This window comes from Brassica rapa, chromosome A09, assembly GCF_000309985.2.
Source record: "Brassica rapa cultivar Chiifu-401-42 chromosome A09, CAAS_Brap_v3.01, whole genome shotgun sequence".
Taxonomy (NCBI): domain Eukaryota; kingdom Viridiplantae; phylum Streptophyta; class Magnoliopsida; order Brassicales; family Brassicaceae; genus Brassica; species Brassica rapa.
The window spans coordinates 19,524,986-19,544,816 of record NC_024803.2 but is presented as its reverse complement, the minus strand read 5'-3'; the positions used below and the strand labels follow the sequence as shown (position 1 = coordinate 19,544,816).

Genomic DNA, 19,831 nt, shown 5'->3' with positions numbered 1-19,831 from the left:
ATAGATTCAGTTTCCTCTGACTCTCAATTAATAATTTCTTAAATGTTCATTTCAGGGAAAATGACACTTGGTTATGCTTCTGTTTCGAAACTTACTTTCAATAAAAGGATGAGAAATCAAGGTTTGCACAAAGCCACAAACTAAGGTAACGATAAGCACTTCAATACTATTATCTACAAAATAGATATTTAGAAATCTGTTCTTTGTCAAATCTTTATGAAACTACTTGTCTTGCTTCTGCATTAATAAAAAAAGCAGAAACGGAGAAAAAAGAAGAAAAAAGAAAAATAAACAAAACAAAACTATCTAGCCTTTTCTGCAACAAACATAGGAACACGAGCATAACCATGCATAAATGAAAACAAGTGGTATTTAGGTGATGATTGTTTGGGGTAGTTTTTAGTTTTTGTTTTTGGTTTTTAGATTTTGGTTTTAGTTTTTAGTTTTTGGTTTTTGGTTTTTAGCTTTTTATTTTTGATTTTCAGCTTTTAGTTTTGGTTTTTGGTTTTTAGATTTAGATTTTAGTTTTTGGTTTTGCTGTAGTTTTTAAGTTTTTCAAAAAAAACAAGTAATACATTATTTTAAAATAATACAACAAAAATACAAATTAAACATTTAGAAGTTACTATTAAAATTGATCAAAACATATTATATTTTTATAATTTTAGTTATTTTTAATTTGACTAGTAATTATTAAAATTATTCTATTATTTTATATATAGAAATTAATAACTAAGATTTAAAATTAATTAATATTATTTATAAACTATATAAATTTATTTTACAGATATTAAACACAAATAAATTATATCACATTATTGTTTAAATTATAGCTAATGTACCAAAAAATTGTATGATTATTTATATTTATGAAAATATTATTTATTAATTATTAATTAATTAAATATTGTAGTTTCTACCCAAAACAATCAAAATTCGTTTTTCCTTTTAAAAGCTCACAAAAGTTGGTTTTTGGTTTTTCTTCACAAATTGGTTAAACTTTTCAAAAACTAGTTTCCCTAAATTTTAGGGAATCTATTTATTAGAAATCTTGATTGGCAAATCAAATGGTTTCTACAAAAACAAAAACTAAAAACTAAAACTTGATTGGATGAAAAATGGTTTTTACAAAAACAAAAACCAAAAACTAAAGCAAAAACCACAAACAATCAACCTCTCTGATTCTCTCTCCTATGTTACTAGAATCTCTATTTTGTTTTTTTTGTAGCTTTGAAGAAATCATATCCCATGAGCCATTGCTAACAAATAATTGATGTGATAGCTACTTTACCGAGGGGAAAGAGTATCAACAGCTATGATGATTCAAATTGGATATTTACAAATTTGTTTGTTATGGTTTGACTATTTACATATCTATGTTTTTTTATAGAAGAGTATATTAGTCTATCTTACAAATTTTTGTAGGTCTATTAACTATTTTACATACATGTTTAGTTTCATAGTTTTTATTATATTAATTTTAAGTAAAAAGGAACACTTAATTAAAAAAACAAATACAAATAAACCTGAATGGATCAAATATGATATTACTAGGTGGTATCCAACTCCAGGAAAAATGTGTCTAAATAGGTTCCATTTTGATAAAAACATAAAATAAATCTGTTGCAACTTTTTTTTTAAGATAGTTTAAATACAAGAAAAGTTTTCCCGTGCTTAGCACGGTGTGATAATACTAGTATATATATATATATATGCAGATTTTATGTTTTCGTGTTAGTGATATAATCATAAAATGTAGTTCGTCAAATCTACCGTACTTCAGATCATAGGAAAAGCCGGCAGTTAATTCAATTTGTGATGGTAGACTAATGACTATTAAGTAGATATTTCATTTTAAGAGCTACATATAGTTATGTAGTTAACCGAAACTACAATCTACATGTTCGCTGACACTAGACTATGTTTTATGCTAGCTGTAGATCAAAAGATGAAATTGTGTTTCTCTAATATTTAGGGCCTGACTGGTTCAAACGCAGTGGTTGCGGTTGCGGTTGCGGGAGTTTGTGGATGCGGGCGGTTGCGGTTTCTAGCGGTTTTAAGAGATTTGTACGACTGGTATTGCGGTTAAAAAGTGGTGCGTTTGCGAGTATCTTATGACTGGTTAACTACCAAATACGGTAACATTCAAATAATAAATTAACAATATTTACATTTAATATAATTATAAAAATATCAAAATCATAAAATTATAATAAATATAAAAGTTATATTTAAAAAGTTATAATTTTAATTTTTGAAAATTTATTAAAATTGTTTTTATTATAAAATTTTATAATATTAATTAAAATATAATAGATATATTTTAATATTTTCATAATTTCAATTTTAAATTTTTTATTAAATATTTTTACTTTTGTATATATATTGTTTTAAAAAAAAATTTATCCTTCCGCAGCCGCCCGCAACCGCTAGCTGGAGCCAGCTTTTGAATTTATGAGATTCAGAGCGGTTTGAAGCAGTTTAGAATGATTTGAGTGATTGTTGCAAACCACTGACAACCGCTACCAACCGCAAAAGCTGCGTTTGCGGGTGGTAGCAGGAAAACCAGTCGCCCTCTTAGTCAACCAAAATATTTTTCATATTTTTCTGACTTTTAAAATACTTGATATGAGTTTCTAAAGTTGGCCAGGAGTATCTGAGTCCAAAACGGACCAAAAATTCTTTTTTATGGCAAAGGGCAATGTAGTTTTTCTATTCCGTTTTGGCAATTTTTTCTATTTTTAAAGCCACCCACTATATCACGTGTAAATTCTTTTTAACGGTTTTGTTTGGTATTGACGTTAGACGAATTATACTGAAGTTTAGAAGTTGACAAATGTAAAGTATTATACATGGTCTCTTTAGCAAAAATGTAATTATACATGGTCGAGTGAATTAGAGATCTAACTCTCTTTTAAGGAATCTGAGCGATCTCAAGAAGGATCTTGTGAAGAGACTGAGGTTTAGAGAAGAAAGGACAATGATCACTTCCTTTGATCTTATAAACTCCTTCGGGACTATTCTCTCTCACAAGTTTCTCCTGAACGTCTGGTAAGAGAGCAAAGTCATCAAGCGTCTGAACATAGAATCTCCGACCTTTCCCATATCTTTCTGTACTCAGCGACAGTTTCTCCATCATTGGACCCAATGGTACTGCTCGCATTGAAATCATCGACAATGCTATGTCCTGAGAAAAAAACATGTTAAGGCACATTTATGAGTTCTGTCTAGTTTGTTGACGTATTCTTTAAAGATCAACAAGACAACAACCATGGTTGACAAACACAAATCAACAACAATGCACCAAAAAGAGTTACTAATTAAGAAAAAATACACTGCATATCAGTTTTCTCACAAATAATTATTTTTTTCCTATGCTAGTTGATTGAATTTCATTTTGTAATCTATCTTATTAAAAAAAGAAATATTGTGTTATGTCTAACATTTAGTCATGTGTTATATAACATAAAATATCAATAATTAATGAAAACATTATAACAACATTAACTTAATTATGGAAATAACATACTACTATTTATGTTTCCTAACAATATAAGTGCGGGTCCGAATCTAAATCTTAATTAAAATGAAGTTTTTTTCTTTTTTGATAGTCACAAAAATATATTTTACATACAGTAAGAGATTTTGATTGATTAGTATCCAAAATTGAACCAAATCTGAAACAAAAACCGAAGCAAACAAAACCAAACAACAATTGGGCTATTCTTGTGCTGTGTTTACCTTATTGGGTGACTGATTGAAGTACAAGCTTTTCATGTGTTGCTTCTCGAAAGTGAACCCCGTTGCGGGCTTGTCCTTTCCATTTCCATGGATCAAGAACTGCGACTCTTTCATGAACCGTTCAGCAGAACCAAGCTGTGACAAAAACATTCACAAGATGAGGAAGATTACTTAAGCACTGGTTGAAAGTGACTCCACAACCCATGTTTAATTCTACTATTTTTCGTTTGATTTCTTAGAAAATTGTTAGGTTTCTCCCAATATGTGTAAATAAATCTTTACCGAAGCTAAACTGAATATAATTATGTTGATTAAGAGAAAACAAAAAACAAATTCAAGAAACGAGTGTGAATTTTTTTTTGCTTAGTGTTTACCTGATCAGCAAAGACATCGAAGGGTCTTTGTCCATCAGAAACCATAGTGGCACATATGAATACAGCTTTTGAGATTTTTTCAGGAAACAGCTCTAACGCATACGAAACACATGCACCTCCTGTACTGTGACCTACCAGAATCACCTGAAACAATCAACACTCATTGCTTCATGCATATGTATGTTTAGAATGAAAACCTTCCTTCCATGTTTCAAGATAAACCTGACACAAGCATTTGACTAACCTTTTCTTCCTCTGGAAGATTTTGAAGAAGCTCGATCAATGGTTTTGAATATTCTTCTAAAGTGGAAACACTATTTGGGTCAGCCATACTAAATCCAGATCCAGCAAGGTCAACTGTAACAGGAGATAGTCCACACTCTTCCAATGAAGCAACAGTTTTGTACCAACACCAAGCCCCAAACCCTTCACCATGTACAAGAACGACTTTCTTAACCGCCAAGCTATCCACAAGATCAGGTACCTGAAGAAACAAACAGATACTAACATCGGTTGGAACACGTTACATTGATGCGTTGTGACAGGACAATCATGAACAAAATTTGATAGTAGACCCTATGACAACAAATAATTTTGAACTTTAAAAAAAAAAGAAAAAAAAAAAAAAAGTAATGCCACTAGAGTACTTTTCAGAAGAATCAGAGAAAACAAACATTCTTACAGAGATAACACTTCTTGTTCTGGTCCCAACCTAATGTCAGTATCAGATTTTCAATCTCTACATACTTTTGAACTCTCTCCTCAAACAAATACTAAGAAACCATATAAGAATCTTCTCTTACACAACCCATATCTCGGATATGTTTAACATCAACAAACATCAAAAAGCTAGTCCAAAGTTGAAACTTTTTTTATCATTATTATAAAATTTAAGGAAATGACCTGCTTGTTATTTGAAAAAGGGTCAGAGAGAGTTTGTCTTCTGGAGCTAGTAGACCCGACACGTCTAGAAACGGACCCATCGAATCTCTGAGAAAGCTGAGCTTGATGAATAGCCATGGACAAAGCTCGTCGATGCAACATCTCTTCATCACCAAGCAGTTTCCTTTGAGAACGACTTACTCTCTTGCTTCTAGATCCATCTCCTCCTGTTCTGATGGCAACATCTTTCTTCTTCATACAGATAACTCTATTACCCATCTTCCAAAATCCTCTCAGACGAGCACCACAAGTGTGTCTCTGAGTTTTCTAAGACGGGAAGTTATTAAATTTCCCGAGAAAACGGCTTTGATATTTTCTTTTTTTTTATTAAAAATCGGGTTTTTAATGTCCATTTGAAAGTTCAAAGGTTACAAGAAAAGATCTTTGAAGGTAGAGAGAGACAAGAAGGAGGAGAAGAGTGGGTGAAGAAGGAATCGGTTATTAATTACGCTAACGGACGTTTCGGATTTAAGACAAAGCAGCCAAAGTTTATAACTTTACTTCGTCTTTGTGTGTTGATATTTCTGGGACTTTGCTACATTTCGTGTCTCAACAAATAATAATCTTTAAAAAAAAACAAAACAAATAATACTCTTTTTCTTTTTGTTATCTCTCAGTTCATTTGATAAGAAATTATGTTTTAGTTGAGATATGTTTAAGTCGATAATCTTTAAATAAACAATGCAAGATCAATTATATACATAACCTGATGGTGTCAGTTGGTCCTCACTTACAATGAGCATGATTCCCTGCAAATTCACCGTCAAGCATTGCTCAAGAATCAAACATATGAGCAACCACTAACCTAGTAACCTACACATATTTGCAGTCCAATCTAAGAAATCATATTTTTCTCTGGTGAACTAGACGGAAAGATAGAATAATTTGAATCTAGTCAAAGTTACATGAAAATCAGAGAAGTCTGACAAATAGTAGGTTTGAAATAAAGATCTTATGTTTTATTGATGAAATGGATGAGTATATATACTCAAGAACATAAAGTTTAAAGCCTAACGTAAATAGGGAAACCTAATTATCATCCTTATCGGAAACTTAAATAGAAAACTTATCCTAAGTTATATAGGAGTTATCCTCCAATAAATTCAATTGTGAAGGTCTAAACATTCCTATACCTGAGAACTTCAAATTTACAATGAGATCAAACAACAAGTTTCTAACGGAGGAGCATGTAGCGTTTACAAGCAACCAAATGCTATATTCTTGTAGTCAACCATGAAAATGCCATTGTATACAAAATCGACGTTCCAACTACATGTCCCTCTAACCAATGGTTTTCTCGACCACGAATCTCCACAATTGTTGTTATGATTAGACCAAGAGGCACCAATGTTACAATTCAGAATGTTTAGAGCCAAGACTCACCTTCTTTTTATTTCGTGGCTTTTTACTGCAGTTAAAAAGATAGCTGGCATGATTGGTCGGTGATGTAACTTTAGAACCTTTACTTTAGAAATTAGGTTAGCAATTTTTTTAGCATCGGCTATAGATTTTTGGTATCGGCTCTAGATTTTTTTTGTTGTAGATCTATTTTTAAAAACATTTAAATTACTAAAAAGCTTCATAATCACAGTGGAGCGCATCGAGTTGTAGAAAATCAACACGAAGTAAGAAGAAGGTACAAGAAAATCAACAGTGAATCTCTATCATCATCAAGGTCATTAACCTAATTACACAGGTAAGAAAAGGCTAGCGATGATTGACGGGTGTAAGATCAAAGAATGGTTATGCAAAGATGAGCAGTTATTTGTAATTGATAATACACCGGACGAAACTTAAGTTGGAATCACATTGATTCATTTTGATGGTGAAAAATCAACTTCACATCAAGCTTTGATGAAAGAGTATGAAGAACTGTTGGTTTTAAGAAGTTGGAGAGTGTACAAGAACAGGCTCAAAGAAAGTTTCGAAGAGGTTCTTGATGATTCGATAGTTGAGTTGAAGGAACTGAGAGAGACAAAAGGTATTACAGAATATCATGCTAAGTTTGAACTAATCAGAACAAGACTCAGGATGTCAGAGGAGTACTGAATGAATGCTTACTTAGCTTGTCTTCGCTTACATACACAAATGCATATTTATATGTTTCACCCTCAATATACTAGTCAATGTCTGGTCCTTGGGAGATTATATGAAAAAGCACATTCTAGAGGAAAGTGAAGAGTAACTGGACTTCTCATAAACCTCAGTTAAACAATAATTAAAAGAAGGGGATCCTTAATAACAAGAAGGAAGAATGACCAAAGAAGGAGGGAAATGGCAAGATGAAACCATTTTTGTCCCAAACAGGAATGACTGAAAGGCGAGCTAAAGGTATGTTACTATTGGGATGAGAAGTTTACTCCTGATCATTACTTAAAACATAAGAAAACACAAGTTTTTTATGGAGTATGATGAGGAAGAGGAAGAATGGAAAGATGCCGAGCAAATGGAGATTTTTGATATTGCTCAAAATTCTCTCAATGCAGTAGCTGGAGTATCAGATTATACTAGTATGCGAGTGAAGGGATTGCCTGGGAAGAAGAATTTTTATGTGTTGATTGATTCAGAATCCACACATAACTTCATGGATAAGATGATTGCAAAATAGCTGTTGTTGGGACAAAAAACGATTATCTCTAAATCAATGGTTAAGGATACTATTTCGGGAAAGTTTTCATAAAGATTTCGATTTTTAAATATTTGGAAAGATTTACCCGAAACACCGAAACGACCAGTCGTCTAAAAACATGCTCGGAGCAACCAGACCGAACTCACAGACCGCTCGACGATCGTCGAGTGGTCCGAGCATCGAACCACTCGACGATCGTTGAGTGGTCAGCCCGAGCAGGCCACTCGACGATCTTCGAGTGGTCGGCCCAAGCAAGCCACTCGACAATAGTCGAGTGGTCCGAGCATCGAACCACTTGACGATCGTCAAGTGGTCGACCCAAGCAGGCCACCGACGATTGTCGAGTGATCCGACCATTAAACCACTCGACGATCGTCGAGTGGTCGGCCCAAGCAGGCCACTCGACGATCGTCGAGTGGTCCGACCATCGAACCACTCGACGATCGTCGAGTGGTCTGTCCCGAAACGCCGATCCAACCAGAAACTGTCGGGACGACACCAATTCATGCGCTTTCGTCTAAAACTCGATACGGCCTCTTACGAACTACGGCTATATTGTCCCTTACTCCATCCTAAGTGGAGTTGTCATTGAGACATTACGATAAAAACTGCGGTAACTTATTCGAAAATCGTAATAAACGGGATAAGTCCAAAAACGGCCCAAAGAGGCCTAAAACGGGACTAAGAGCCCACTTACGATTTTATTTGGTAAAAGCCCATCAGTACTACAACGGTTTATATTTTATCTGCGAAAAAGGATAAATGTTGAGTTTCCGAAGATAATTACGAAGATCGAAGAAAATGAAATATTTCTGAAAGATGCTAAAGTCGGCCAAAAGGCATAACAGGAAAGCTTAAGCCGACCTTGGAGGGAGTATATAAGAAGTTCTAGGCGAGAGACACAAAGAGAAAACTTTTTCAGAGTAAACTTAGCACTTATAGCATTTATGCAACTTTCTGTTTTGTTATTTCAAGTTGCGACTCAACTAGGTTTTGCAGTCTTAGGTTGTTAGAACTAGGAATCTCGTCGACTACTCTGATAGCCGAGGCTTCTACCTTGTTATAACGCTCATACGCGAATTTGAAATAAGACTCCTTTTGTTCTTTTTTATGATTTCTTATTTCTTTTCGTATTTACTTTCGTGTTCTGATTGCTTGGCGTGTGGTTTAGCAGATATCCGGGACCTCTGGGGAATTAGGGTTTTCCTAACTTTCTTAATTTGAACGGAAATCGACGGTGTGAATTTCGGTCTATGCTTGATTTTACACCTTGTAAGCCATGTAGAGGATCTTGTTAGCCATGCGAAGCAACTCGAGTCAAGCATATCTATTCTAAAGCAATGGGCAACGTCATTTGTTTCTCTATTTTGGCGTTTTATGTTTCTTTACTCTCGATTTCATATTTTCTGTCGGGTTTGTATTTACACATTCCCTAATTGTGTTACATGTTACTTGGGAGCACACTAATGTTTTAACCAATATTAATTGGCTTTTCATAATGATAAAGTTTAAAGGTTTGGGTTTGATTGTCAGTAGAAATGATATGTACAAGTTCTCTGATAAAAGCTTGGTGTCCTCGGATAAACTTACACCATGTACAGAATGCACGTTTTCTTGTTTTTTTCAAGTTGCTGCTTCAGTAGGAGAGGAGAGTTTTCTGAGGACAAAAACAGAATCACCAATCTCGATTGTTTTTGTTATTCCATCCCCAACCCCATGTTTCCAAACCATGTTCTGTCCAAAGTATATCTGCATCATCATCATCATTCAAAACTCCCATATTCAATCATTATGATGATAAAGTAAACCCAACAATGTTTTTTGAGTACCTTTCCCTGTGGTTTCTTCTGTGGCTGTAAGACTTTGTCTGATCTAAAACTCCTCAGAGTCTCAATTGGCTCTACACCTCCAATTCCAGTGTCTTGATTTACCGTCGGTATCTGATCATCCAAAACAATTTAAAAGCTTACCCTTAAAACAAAAACAAAGAAAGTATATAACGAAGTAGGCTGTATATACCTTGCAACGAGAGCATAATTTCACACCATGAAAGGTGAAATTGTCTATAAGGATCTCTGTCCATAAGTCCTCAGCAAATGGTTCACATCCATCAACCAAGATGCTGTGAAAAGAAAGTTTGATCAAGTGTTGTTACAAAGCAATAATTTTGAAACAAACATACTTGGGTCTGAATCGGCTGATGGGTACAGGCTCCTTGAGAAGCTCATTCAGGGCATCAAGGGAACCCTATAAAACGTAATGTAACTATTCTGAGCAGAACAAGAACCCAAGCAACTTCCTCGTTCATGGTGACTGACCTGTGATATAAGCAAGAAAGGGTACATGTCTGAGAACATCGCAAAGTGACCTGGAGCGTAGTTTGGATCCACAGGTCTTGTCTCAGAGTCTGCAAAACGAACAAGTCGACAAGGCTTCCCAAGAAAAGTTGTAAACCAGTTAGAGGCTTCCTCTCCTTCATCAAGTGCGGAGCCAAACCACTCCCAGACTGAGACACCATCGGCTATTTTCTCAGGTTTAGCTAGTGAAACCTTAAGTACATCCATGCCAGGAGCTCTAACCACTGTAAAAAAAAAAAAGATATCTTAAAAATTTAGTTGAAGAATAAAAAGACAAAATCTTACCCATGTTAGAGTTGTTGTCGGGCTCCCAGTCCTGTGCAAACGCATGTTTAGGCATTTCAACTTCAATCAAGGAAAGCTTTGGTTCCACTCTTTGAGTCAATCCTCTTCCTTTAGAGTTCACAATCAACCAGTTTCTATCCCATCGAAACCCTAACCAACCAATCACACACACAAAAGTTAAATAATTTCTACAACGCCCACAAATTTCATTTGAATCAAGAACTCATCAAGAACTCATAAGCAAACAAACGGATTAGTGTCTCTGGTTAAATACCTGTGGGAGTGAGAGAAGCCTGAGACAAAGATATCCCTCGACAAGATTTGATCGGATAGACGTACAGAGAGGCTACTCTTCCCGCGGTTTCACCTGCCGGCGACGGAGACAAAGCGTTCTCCATCTCTCTTCCCCTATCTCTTTCTCATTCTCTAGTGTTGTACATCATCTCCTTGCGATGAACATTATCTTCACAGAATTGCACATATGCTCCCTAGAGTTTTTATCTGAACCGATTAAACGCTTAACACTTTGATTTATGACTCAACAAACCCCAGAATAGTCTGTTGCATTTTTACAACCCAAGTCCCTTACCAATTCAACCTGTAAATTAACAGATGAACCGAGACCTCTTGGTTTGTTGTTCTAATATACGCCACTTTTCTAGTTACCCAAGGTAACTTTGTGACTTTTAATTATACTAGATCGTTTAACCGCCCGGTTTATGTATTTTAGATTATAAAAAAGTTTAAAAATTATATGAGATTTTAATGAAAGCTGCATCTTTATTTGAACTTTTAAAAAACTAGTATATATGTAAATTTAATACACTTTTAGATCTGAATATTTGAAATTATTATAATATATTTTCATATCATTATTAAAATACTTAAACTAAAATTAAGTAAAATCAATTTTATTTATTTTATTTTATTTTTTGACAACGAACGGCCATTCTATAACTTAAAGAACTTGAGATGGTCTGGGTAACCAGACCGGAATAGAACAACCAATGTAACAAAGCTTCCTATAAAAGGATCTAGCAGACTTAGCTAACGAATCAGATATTCCATTTTGTGCTCGTGGGATGTGAAAGATCTTGAATTCTGGAAAACATAGCTGGAGCATCTTTATTGCCTCCAATTCAGTCGCGAAACTTGGCCAAGCTTGAGGTTCTCGTATCATTGCTATTAGATCTTTGCAATCTGTTCCAAAGCTGTGACACGAAGAATGTAGAAGCATGCTCTCCATTGCCCACCTTAGTGTCTCCACTTCCGAATGCAAAGAAGTCTCTCTCCTACTTAAGTTGTGCATTCCCATAAGCTGTGTCTGTCCCAGGCTATCCTTCCAGACCCATCCGCAACCACTAAACTGTGCCATGGAAGTCCATGATCCATCCACCATACATATATTATCCAAGCTTATGGCTTGGGGTTCCTCATTATGAAGCTCATGTGGGTTATCCGGTATCCTCTCATTGGCATTAAACCAAGCCTGGCATTCACTTTCAGCATATCTAACTAGTTCCATAGGATCTCTGTCTATTCCTCTAAACAGTTTATCATTTCGGGCCTTCCAGATATACCAGATTATCCAAGGATAAGGGTCTTTGTAGAGCTGTAAACTGGGCGAGCCCATGTCCACTAGTCCATATCCATTTGTCCATTTATTATTTGTGGACAAAGAGTGACCATAACTATTAAGGACCATGTTCATTAAGGCTTAAATCCACTAACACCCATATTTATATGGGCTGCCATGGGCTCCATTAAAAACCATATAAGAATATTTTGAATTTCAATCTATAAGTCTAAAAATACAAATATAAATTCATAAGATTAAATTTCATCCATAAATTCATAAGTGCAACAATACATAAATTCAAAGATCACATAAATAGCATCAGTTCATACTTAATAAAATAGCATCAGTTCATACCTCGTAACTTCAAAGTTTAAACTCCCTAAGTGCTCAACTTCATACATGTCACTTGCCTGCACCAAATCAAAGTTAATGCATTAAACCCATATCACTCAAAGTTCAAACCATACGAGACTAATACGTTAATACCATGCGAGACTAATACGTTAATACTTCAAAGTGCTCAAGTTCAAACCATGCTAGACTAATACATTAAACCCATATCACTCAAAGTCTCAAACGTATACAAGATAGCAATGTGAAAGCATTTTTAGCAAGCAGACTCAAAGTCTCAAACTATAAGCAGACTCAAGTCTCAAACGTATAAGGAAACCCTAAAACCCATATCACTCAAACGTCTCAAACTTATAAGCAGACTCAAACATACACAACACAAAGAAGCCAAGACAAGTGATTATATCAGTAGACTTACACATGAACTTAGACCTGACATGTTTCATTAACTTCTACTCCAACTTCCTCCAACTCCAAAGGTTCAAAATCCACTTCATCACCTAAGAAAATTCGATTATCAGTTTCAAGTACAAGACCAGTGACAAATCTAAGGATAGAACCAGAGACTAATGATCAAGAACTTACAGTCTAAAGACTCAAATCCTCTTAGCCAATTTATTGCGCAAATCAGTGCTCTGACATTCGAAGGATAAGGGTCTTTCCGTCTTTGTCAAGCTCTGGTGCATCAATGTTGTTCTTTCTCCAGAAGAGATAATCCATGTTGGCGTAAATACTTGTTAGAGGAAAGATGTCAGGAGCAGATGGTGTTGATGCTAGGGACCACACTTGCAGAGCTGTAGCTGTTTCTTCTGATTCTCCACACCTTGGACAGTAGTTATCACATCTCATGTTTCGTCGTACTAGATTCCTTGTAACAGAAACTTGTCCAGTTATCAATTGCCACATAAGGGTGATTTTACCTTCCAAACAAAGGCTTGGAGTTTGGTGATGCTCGGTTCCAGGATCTCCTTATCTTCATCGTTCCTCATTAGGTTCCGTGCTACCCAATATCTCGATTTAACTGTGTATTGGCCATTTTTGGTATAATTCCAGCAGAAGGAGTCTCTATGGTGAGTTGAGCTTATGGCCAAAATCTTAATGAGGTGTATATCATGTGGATTGACATACTTTTCTAGTAATCCATCATCCCACTCCCTTGTTTCCCCATTAATGAGATCACTAACTCTCAAGTTTGGATGGAGGACTGGAGCAATAGGTCTTGCCGGCCTAGCTGGTGTAGTAGGGATCCAAGGATCCTCCCAAGCCCTAACCTCATATCCAGAATGATTTTTTTGTCTGATCCCCAAAAGTAGTAATTTTCGTGCCGCTGATATACTGGACCAGACGTAGGATGGGACACTCACAGAATGCAATCGCAATGGCGAGCTCATTCTATAATATCTTCCTCTCAATACTCGAGCTACCAACGAGTCAGGGAATTGGACTAGTCTCCACAGTTGTTTGGCTAGTAAAGCCAGGTTGAACTTATGGATCATACGGAAACCAATCCCGCCCTCTTCTCTTGGTAAACACATCTTCTACCATTTAGCCCAATGAATCCCTCTCTTTGGTGGATTTGAGCTCCACCAGAATTGTGCAATGGCACTTGCGAGGTTCTCACATATCTCCAGCGGGAGCAAAAAGGTAGACATAACATATGTCGGGAGTGCTAACAGTATAGATTTGATCAAAACTTCCTTTCCTCCTTTTGATAGCCACCTCCCCGTCCATCCATTCACTCTATGCATTAATTTCTCCTTCAGGAACGCAAATAGCTTGCATTTAGATCCGCTGATATCTTCTGGGATTCCAAGATATGTTCCCATACCTCCCTCATTCTGTATCCCTAGTTTATCCTTGATTTGCTGTCTGAGATTTACACCTATCCTCTTACCAAAGAGTAAAGAGGATTTGTCAAAATTGATACACTGTCCTGATGCTTTCCCATATTTGCTGACTACTTTCATCACTTCTTCACATTCATGGGGATCCGCCTTACAGAAGAAAAGGCTATCATCAGCAAAGAGAATGTGAGATACCGAGGGACACGCACGTGTAATACGCATCCCCGTTATCATACCTTGATTCTCTGCATGATTAAGAAGGCTAACGAGCGCTTCCGTGCATAGAATAAAGATGAAAGGAGACAAAGGATCTCCTTGACGTAAACCTCTTTCCGGGACTATATTTCCCATTGGTTGCCCATTCATGAGCACCTTATATTTAACCATAGTGATGCACCTCATTATCCAAGTGATCCAGACTTCAGAGAATCTCATCTTGCGCATAACTGTTTCAATGAATGACCACTCCATCCTATCGTATGCTTTACTCATATCTGTCTTAATGGCCATCCTCTTATTTCTCCCGCATGGTTTAGTTCGCAGTGCATGGAACATCTCTTGTGCAATCATAATATTGTCCGAGATCTGTCTTATTTATTTCTTTTAAAATTAATACTTTAAGTATATACACAACATCATAGTAATAGGTATCTTATTAATGTAAATAAAATGACGCATTTTATTTTACCGTATCTTTTCTTTCTTTCCTATTTTCTTATATCTACTCCTTCTAATTTTTGTTTACTTTTCTGTTGATTAAAGAAAATCAAACGTGTTTTTTTTTGTTTTTGATCAATCTGAGGATATCCCATACTTATAAAAAAGTTCTAGATTAATCTCTAAAAAGAGGTATGGCTTAAAGATAGACCATCTCCGAGAGTAGTTAAATGAAGCTAAAACATAATTATATATTTCAATGGCCAAAAGATTTAGGAAATAAAATACAATAATACTGTAAATTTTTGTCTTTTAGTTGAGAAATTTATCTTGAAGGGCGGAGGCAACATACGGAGATGGGTTTAGCTAACCCCCACTATTTAAAAAAAAATATTTGTTTTTGTAAAAAAAAATTCTTTTGATCCCATAAAAAATAAATTTGGACCTCATAAAAAAAATTCTGACCCGATACAAAATGTTTGTGGTTCCGCCATATGTATAGTGTTTTGGAGTATAGCTTACAGAAGAGATTTATGTGTTAGTAAAGTTGGTAAGAGGAATTTTTATCAGCATATTAGTAAGATTAATGTGGCTATATGCTCCCCAGAAATGCAGCGACCAAACTATATATGCTGCCTTTGTAACCCTATTTTTAGTTTGTATAGGTTAGAACACAATAAAATTGTTCCGATAATAAACATTCCTTATCTAAAGATTTTTTTTTTGGTAAAAACAGGGAGAAATACATACTAAGAACTTACAGAAAAATAAGTCTAATTACAGAGTTTGATAAATTATAAAACCAATGTTAAAATGAATTTTAAGTAATTAATACTTTAAGTATATACACAACATCATAGTAATAGGTATTTTATTAATGTAAATAAAATGACGCATTTTATTTTACCGTATCTTTTCTTTCTTTCCTATTTTCTTATATCTACTCCTTCTAATTTTTGTTTACTTTTCTGTTGATTAAAGAAAATCAAACGTGTTTTTTTTTTTGTTTTTGATCAATCTGAGGATATCCCATACTTATAAAAAGTTCTAGATTAATCTCTAAAAAGCGGTATGGCTTACGGATAGACCATCTCCGAGAGTAGTTAAATGAAGCTAAAACATAATTATATATTTCAATGGCCAAAAGATTTAGGAAATAAAATACAATAATACTGTAAATTTTTGTCTTTTAGTTGAGAAATTTATCTTGAAGGACGGAGGCAACATACGGAGATGGATTTAGCTAACCCCCACTATTTAAAAAAATATTTATATTTGGTTTTTTTTAAAAAAAAATCTTTTGATCCCATAAAAAATAAATTTGGACCTCATAAAAAGAATTCTGACCCGATACAAAATGTTTATGGTTCCGCCATATGTATAGTGTTTTGGATTAGTATAGCTTACAAAAGAGATTTATGTGTTAGTAAAGTTGGTAAGAGGAATTTTTATCAGCATATTAGTAAGATTAATGTGGCTATATGCTCCCCAGATGCAGCGACCAAACTATATATGCTGCCTTTGTAACCCTATTTTTAGTTTGTATAGGTTAGAACACAATAAAATTGTTCCGATAATAAACATTCCTTATCTAAAGACTTTTTTTTGGTAAAAACAGGGAGAAAGACATACTAAGAACTTACAGAAAAATAAGTCTAGTTACAGAGTTTGATAAATTATAAAACCAATGTTAAAATGAATTTTAAGTAATTAATTTTACATAACAAAATTAGAGAAAAAAATATCTTTTTGTTTTGCGGTTGAGTCTTATAGTGATGGCCTGACTGGTTCAAACGCAGCGGTTACGGTTGCGGCTGCGGGCGTTTGCGGATGCGGGTGGTTGCGGTTTCTAGCGATTTTAAGAGATTTCTATGACTGGTTTTGCGGTTAGAAATTGTTGCGTTTACGGGATACTTATGATTGTTAACTACCAAATACAGCAGCGGTTAAATGATAAAATAACAATATTTACATTTTATATAATTATAAAAATATCAAAAATCATAATATTATAATAAATATGAAAATTATATTTAGAAAGTTATAGTTTCAAATTTTCAAAATTTTAGAAAATATTTTTATTTTAAAATTTTATAATATTAATTAAAATATAATAGATATATTTTAGTATTTTTATAATTCCATTTTAAAAAATTTATTGAATATTTTTATTTTTGTATTTATATGGTTTTTTTTTAAAAAGAAAAAAAATTATCCTTCCGCAACCACAAACGCTAGCTGTAACCACCTTTTGATTTTAAGAGGTTCAGAATGGTTTGAAGCGATTTATAGCGGTTTGTATGATTGTTTCGAAACGCTGCCAACCGATACCAACCGCAAAAGTAGCGGGGAAACCAGTCAAGCTCTAAGTGTGAGAAGAGATAACATGTAAGTGCATGTGTGAATTATAAAGCCTAAGCTTGAGTGCTTTCTTGTGGATAGGATAAGAAAACATATACATATGTAATATAAAATTTCATGTTCAGGTGTTATAATATAGATTTTTTTACTCTATAAGACACTTTTCGTCTTATGTTTTACACTTTTAGACACTTCCCGCTGGCTAGACACATTATGTCTGTCTAATGTCCTTCATACCCTCAATTTTGATCAGACCAAACTAACCTAACCAGAAATAACTAACCATGATTATATTTTCTCCTCTCTCCTCTCTCCTCTCTCCTCTCTCCTCTCTCCTCTCACCTTCAAAACGTAGATCTACTTTCCCTTTCACAAATTCTCAACTCTAATTACATATCTCTTTCCAATTCTGATTTCAAATCTCAAATCTACTTTTACTTTTCCAAATCCCCTAATTCTAATTTCAAACTCTCTTCTTCTTCCTAACTCAACCTTTCTCTGGAAAATTTTGTTTTTCTCTGTTGTTTTTTTTACTTTCTCAATAATAATATCACAAACCTCATAAATTCATATGTCTTTCTCTCAGTAATTTTTAAGAGCTTGTTTCTTTGACCAAACCAACTCTACCTTCCAATCTATCTCTGAGCTCGATCCCTTGCGCTCACTACGACATAGAAACGTCAAGTTAGCACCAGGTTTGTCTTTAATCCTCAATGTTTTCCTTTGATTTTGATTTGTAGAAGATGAGTTAGGACGAGATCTTTTTGGTACCATAAGACACGAAGTTTTGGTCTGAAAACTATTTCATAATTGCTTGTTCTGTGTCAGTGAAAAGGAGATGTGGAGGAGCAAGGGGAAGAAGAAGACATGAAAGTTGCGTTTGAATGTGTGACGACGGCACCTCTCTACTTCAGCGGAGGACGACTGAACCTGTGCGACGACAAACGCAGAGTAGGGCTGAAATTGGAGAAGTTCATGAAGCTGATGATGTCAACGAGTTTGATCTGCTGCTAGGTTGTGATTTGGGTCATGCTAGAGAGTGAGAGCAACAATGGTGAATTTTCAGTTTTTTTTTTAATTTGTGGTCCCTCACGTTTTGGTTATTCACGCTTTCACCCAATATTTTTAAAATGTGCAAAATATTTTCTTGATTTAGATTAGATAAACACATCCACATCCGTACCTCACATTTTGGTTTGACTCATTGTCTCCAGACCTTTGTTTTCTCTTTCAAGTAATGAAAACACTTTTGTCTACAAATTTTTATCTACACATGTCGTCCACATCCACATACCATGTCGACATATTTGTTTTTGTAAACGTTGATATATATACATATATGATATATATAAAATGATTTCAAAAATAGAAAATTATATATAAAAATTATTGTAATAGTATATTCATTTTATAACTCTTAAAAATTTGAAATAAAATCAATTGAAAACATTAGGTGGTATAAACAATAATAAAATAAAGAACCAATCATTTAAAAAAAAAAGATCTCATCCACTAACACAAACATTAAAATACAATTGAAAACATTAGATGTATCCATGTCCACATTTTTTCTATATACACGGTTATTTTTTGTTGATATGATTTTTTCATATTTAGATTGCAAAAATATACTAAAATGGATCTAAAAATGTAAAGAACAAAAAGATAGAATTTATGATATCAAAAAATTATTTAGTTATATACTTTAATATGTTAAAATAATCACATAAAGAAATAGAAAGGATTGATAAAGTAATATTTGAAAAAGAAAAACATATCATATGATCATATCCATCCACAATAGTTGGATGTACACAATTACAATGTTTCTATCCACAACTCTTTTGTCCACATTTTTCATTTGTATCTTTTGAAATATAACAAGAAAACATATCAAAATGGATATCAAATTATAGAGAAAAAAAAACATAATTTAGTATATCAAACAAAATTTTCAAATATATCCTTAAATTTAAAATGAACAAAACAAACTAAAACTAGGTAAAACAAACAATAATAATTAAAAAAAGAAAGAAACATGTCTTTTCATTTGGTTTGGTTTGAGAGGAGATATAAAATACGAATAAAAGAAAGTGACCCAACTACTATAGTTAAAATTGATCCCCACAAACCAAGCTTCTTCTTTCTTTTAACCGAACGTAAGGGTAATTATGTACAAACACATAGAGAGAAAAGGAAAGAAAGTGTGCCTCTAGCAGGAAGTGTTTTATCATGACAAAAAAGAGAAAAAAGTGTCTGAAACGTAACTCACTCTATAATATATAAAGCTTACCCTTTATTCTATGATTTTGGCACCCAAGCTTTGTATTTGATATTAAACTGATAATTTTTGGAAAAACCGATTCAATTGCATGACAATTTAAAAATAAAATATACTCTTAACGCAAAAGCCTTGTTTCTTCAAAGGCAAATGCAAAGCTCTATTTTAGAAGTTTAGGAACAATGACTAACAATTAAAAAAAAAAAAGAGTTTTTGGGAATAGTTATGGCAACTACAGAGTGTAGTGATGTCCTGATGTATCATGTCCAAGCCCTTTGCTTCGCGACTGATTCAACAATGTCCAGAAAATGTGTGAATCTCCCCAAGCCTGTCAAACACAAAGCATTCACCAATAAGAATCAAGCAAATTCTTGTTTCTTCCGGTTGAAATCGATTAATCAAAGTACACTTACCTAGCTATCTTGGCCCT

At 34.1% G+C, this 19,831-nt stretch overlaps 2 protein-coding genes and 1 long non-coding RNA gene across 3 annotated transcripts; 1 reads left to right on the top strand and 2 right to left on the bottom strand.

Annotated features, from left to right (window-relative positions):
- Nucleotides 1–2,795: 2,795 nt before the first annotated feature.
- On the bottom strand, nucleotides 2,796–5,705 carry LOC103838880 (putative methylesterase 12, chloroplastic). Its single transcript, XM_009115330.3, has 5 exons — nucleotides 5,019–5,705; nucleotides 4,360–4,599; nucleotides 4,116–4,259; nucleotides 3,742–3,876; nucleotides 2,796–3,187 (listed from the first exon to the last, which is right to left on the bottom strand). Exons 1-5 carry the CDS (start codon nucleotides 5,274–5,276, stop codon nucleotides 2,915–2,917), a joined length of 1,050 nt encoding a protein of 349 aa, XP_009113578.1. The 5' UTR covers nucleotides 5,277–5,705; the 3' UTR covers nucleotides 2,796–2,914.
- A 3,445-nt stretch (nucleotides 5,706–9,150) lies between these two features.
- On the bottom strand, nucleotides 9,151–10,844 carry LOC103847872 (mitochondrial amidoxime reducing component 2). The gene is made up of 7 exons (XM_033279798.1): nucleotides 10,603–10,844; nucleotides 10,329–10,478; nucleotides 10,005–10,267; nucleotides 9,869–9,933; nucleotides 9,706–9,808; nucleotides 9,516–9,626; nucleotides 9,151–9,435 (listed from the first exon to the last, which is right to left on the bottom strand). Exons 1-7 carry the CDS (start codon nucleotides 10,724–10,726, stop codon nucleotides 9,310–9,312), a joined length of 942 nt encoding a protein of 313 aa, XP_033135689.1. The 5' UTR covers nucleotides 10,727–10,844; the 3' UTR covers nucleotides 9,151–9,309.
- Nucleotides 10,845–11,103: 259 nt separating this feature from the next.
- Nucleotides 11,104–18,602, top strand: LOC103844657. Its single transcript, XR_004451293.1, has 2 exons — nucleotides 11,104–17,815; nucleotides 17,949–18,602. It is a non-coding gene; the product is annotated as an uncharacterized LOC103844657 (long non-coding RNA).
- Nucleotides 18,603–19,831: the final 1,229 nt, after the last annotated feature.

Coding starts and splice junctions, on each gene's coding strand:
- LOC103838880 (XM_009115330.3), bottom strand. CDS start 5,276: ATGGGTAATAGAGTTATCTGTATGAAGAAGAAAGATGTTGCCATCAGA. Junction 4,600..5,018: donor CTTTTTCAAATAACAAGCAG/GTCATTTCCTTA, acceptor TTGTTTCTTCAG/GTACCTGATCTTGTGGATAG. Junction 3,877..4,115: donor TCGATGTCTTTGCTGATCAG/GTAAACACTAAG, acceptor TTTTTGTCACAG/CTTGGTTCTGCTGAACGGTT.
- LOC103847872 (XM_033279798.1), bottom strand. CDS start 10,726: ATGGAGAACGCTTTGTCTCCGTCGCCGGCAGGTGAAACCGCGGGAAGA. Junction 10,268..10,328: donor CGACAACAACTCTAACATGG/GTAAGATTTTGT, acceptor TTTTTTTTACAG/TGGTTAGAGCTCCTGGCATG. Junction 9,809..9,868: donor ATCAGCCGATTCAGACCCAA/GTATGTTTGTTT, acceptor TTCTTTTCACAG/CATCTTGGTTGATGGATGTG.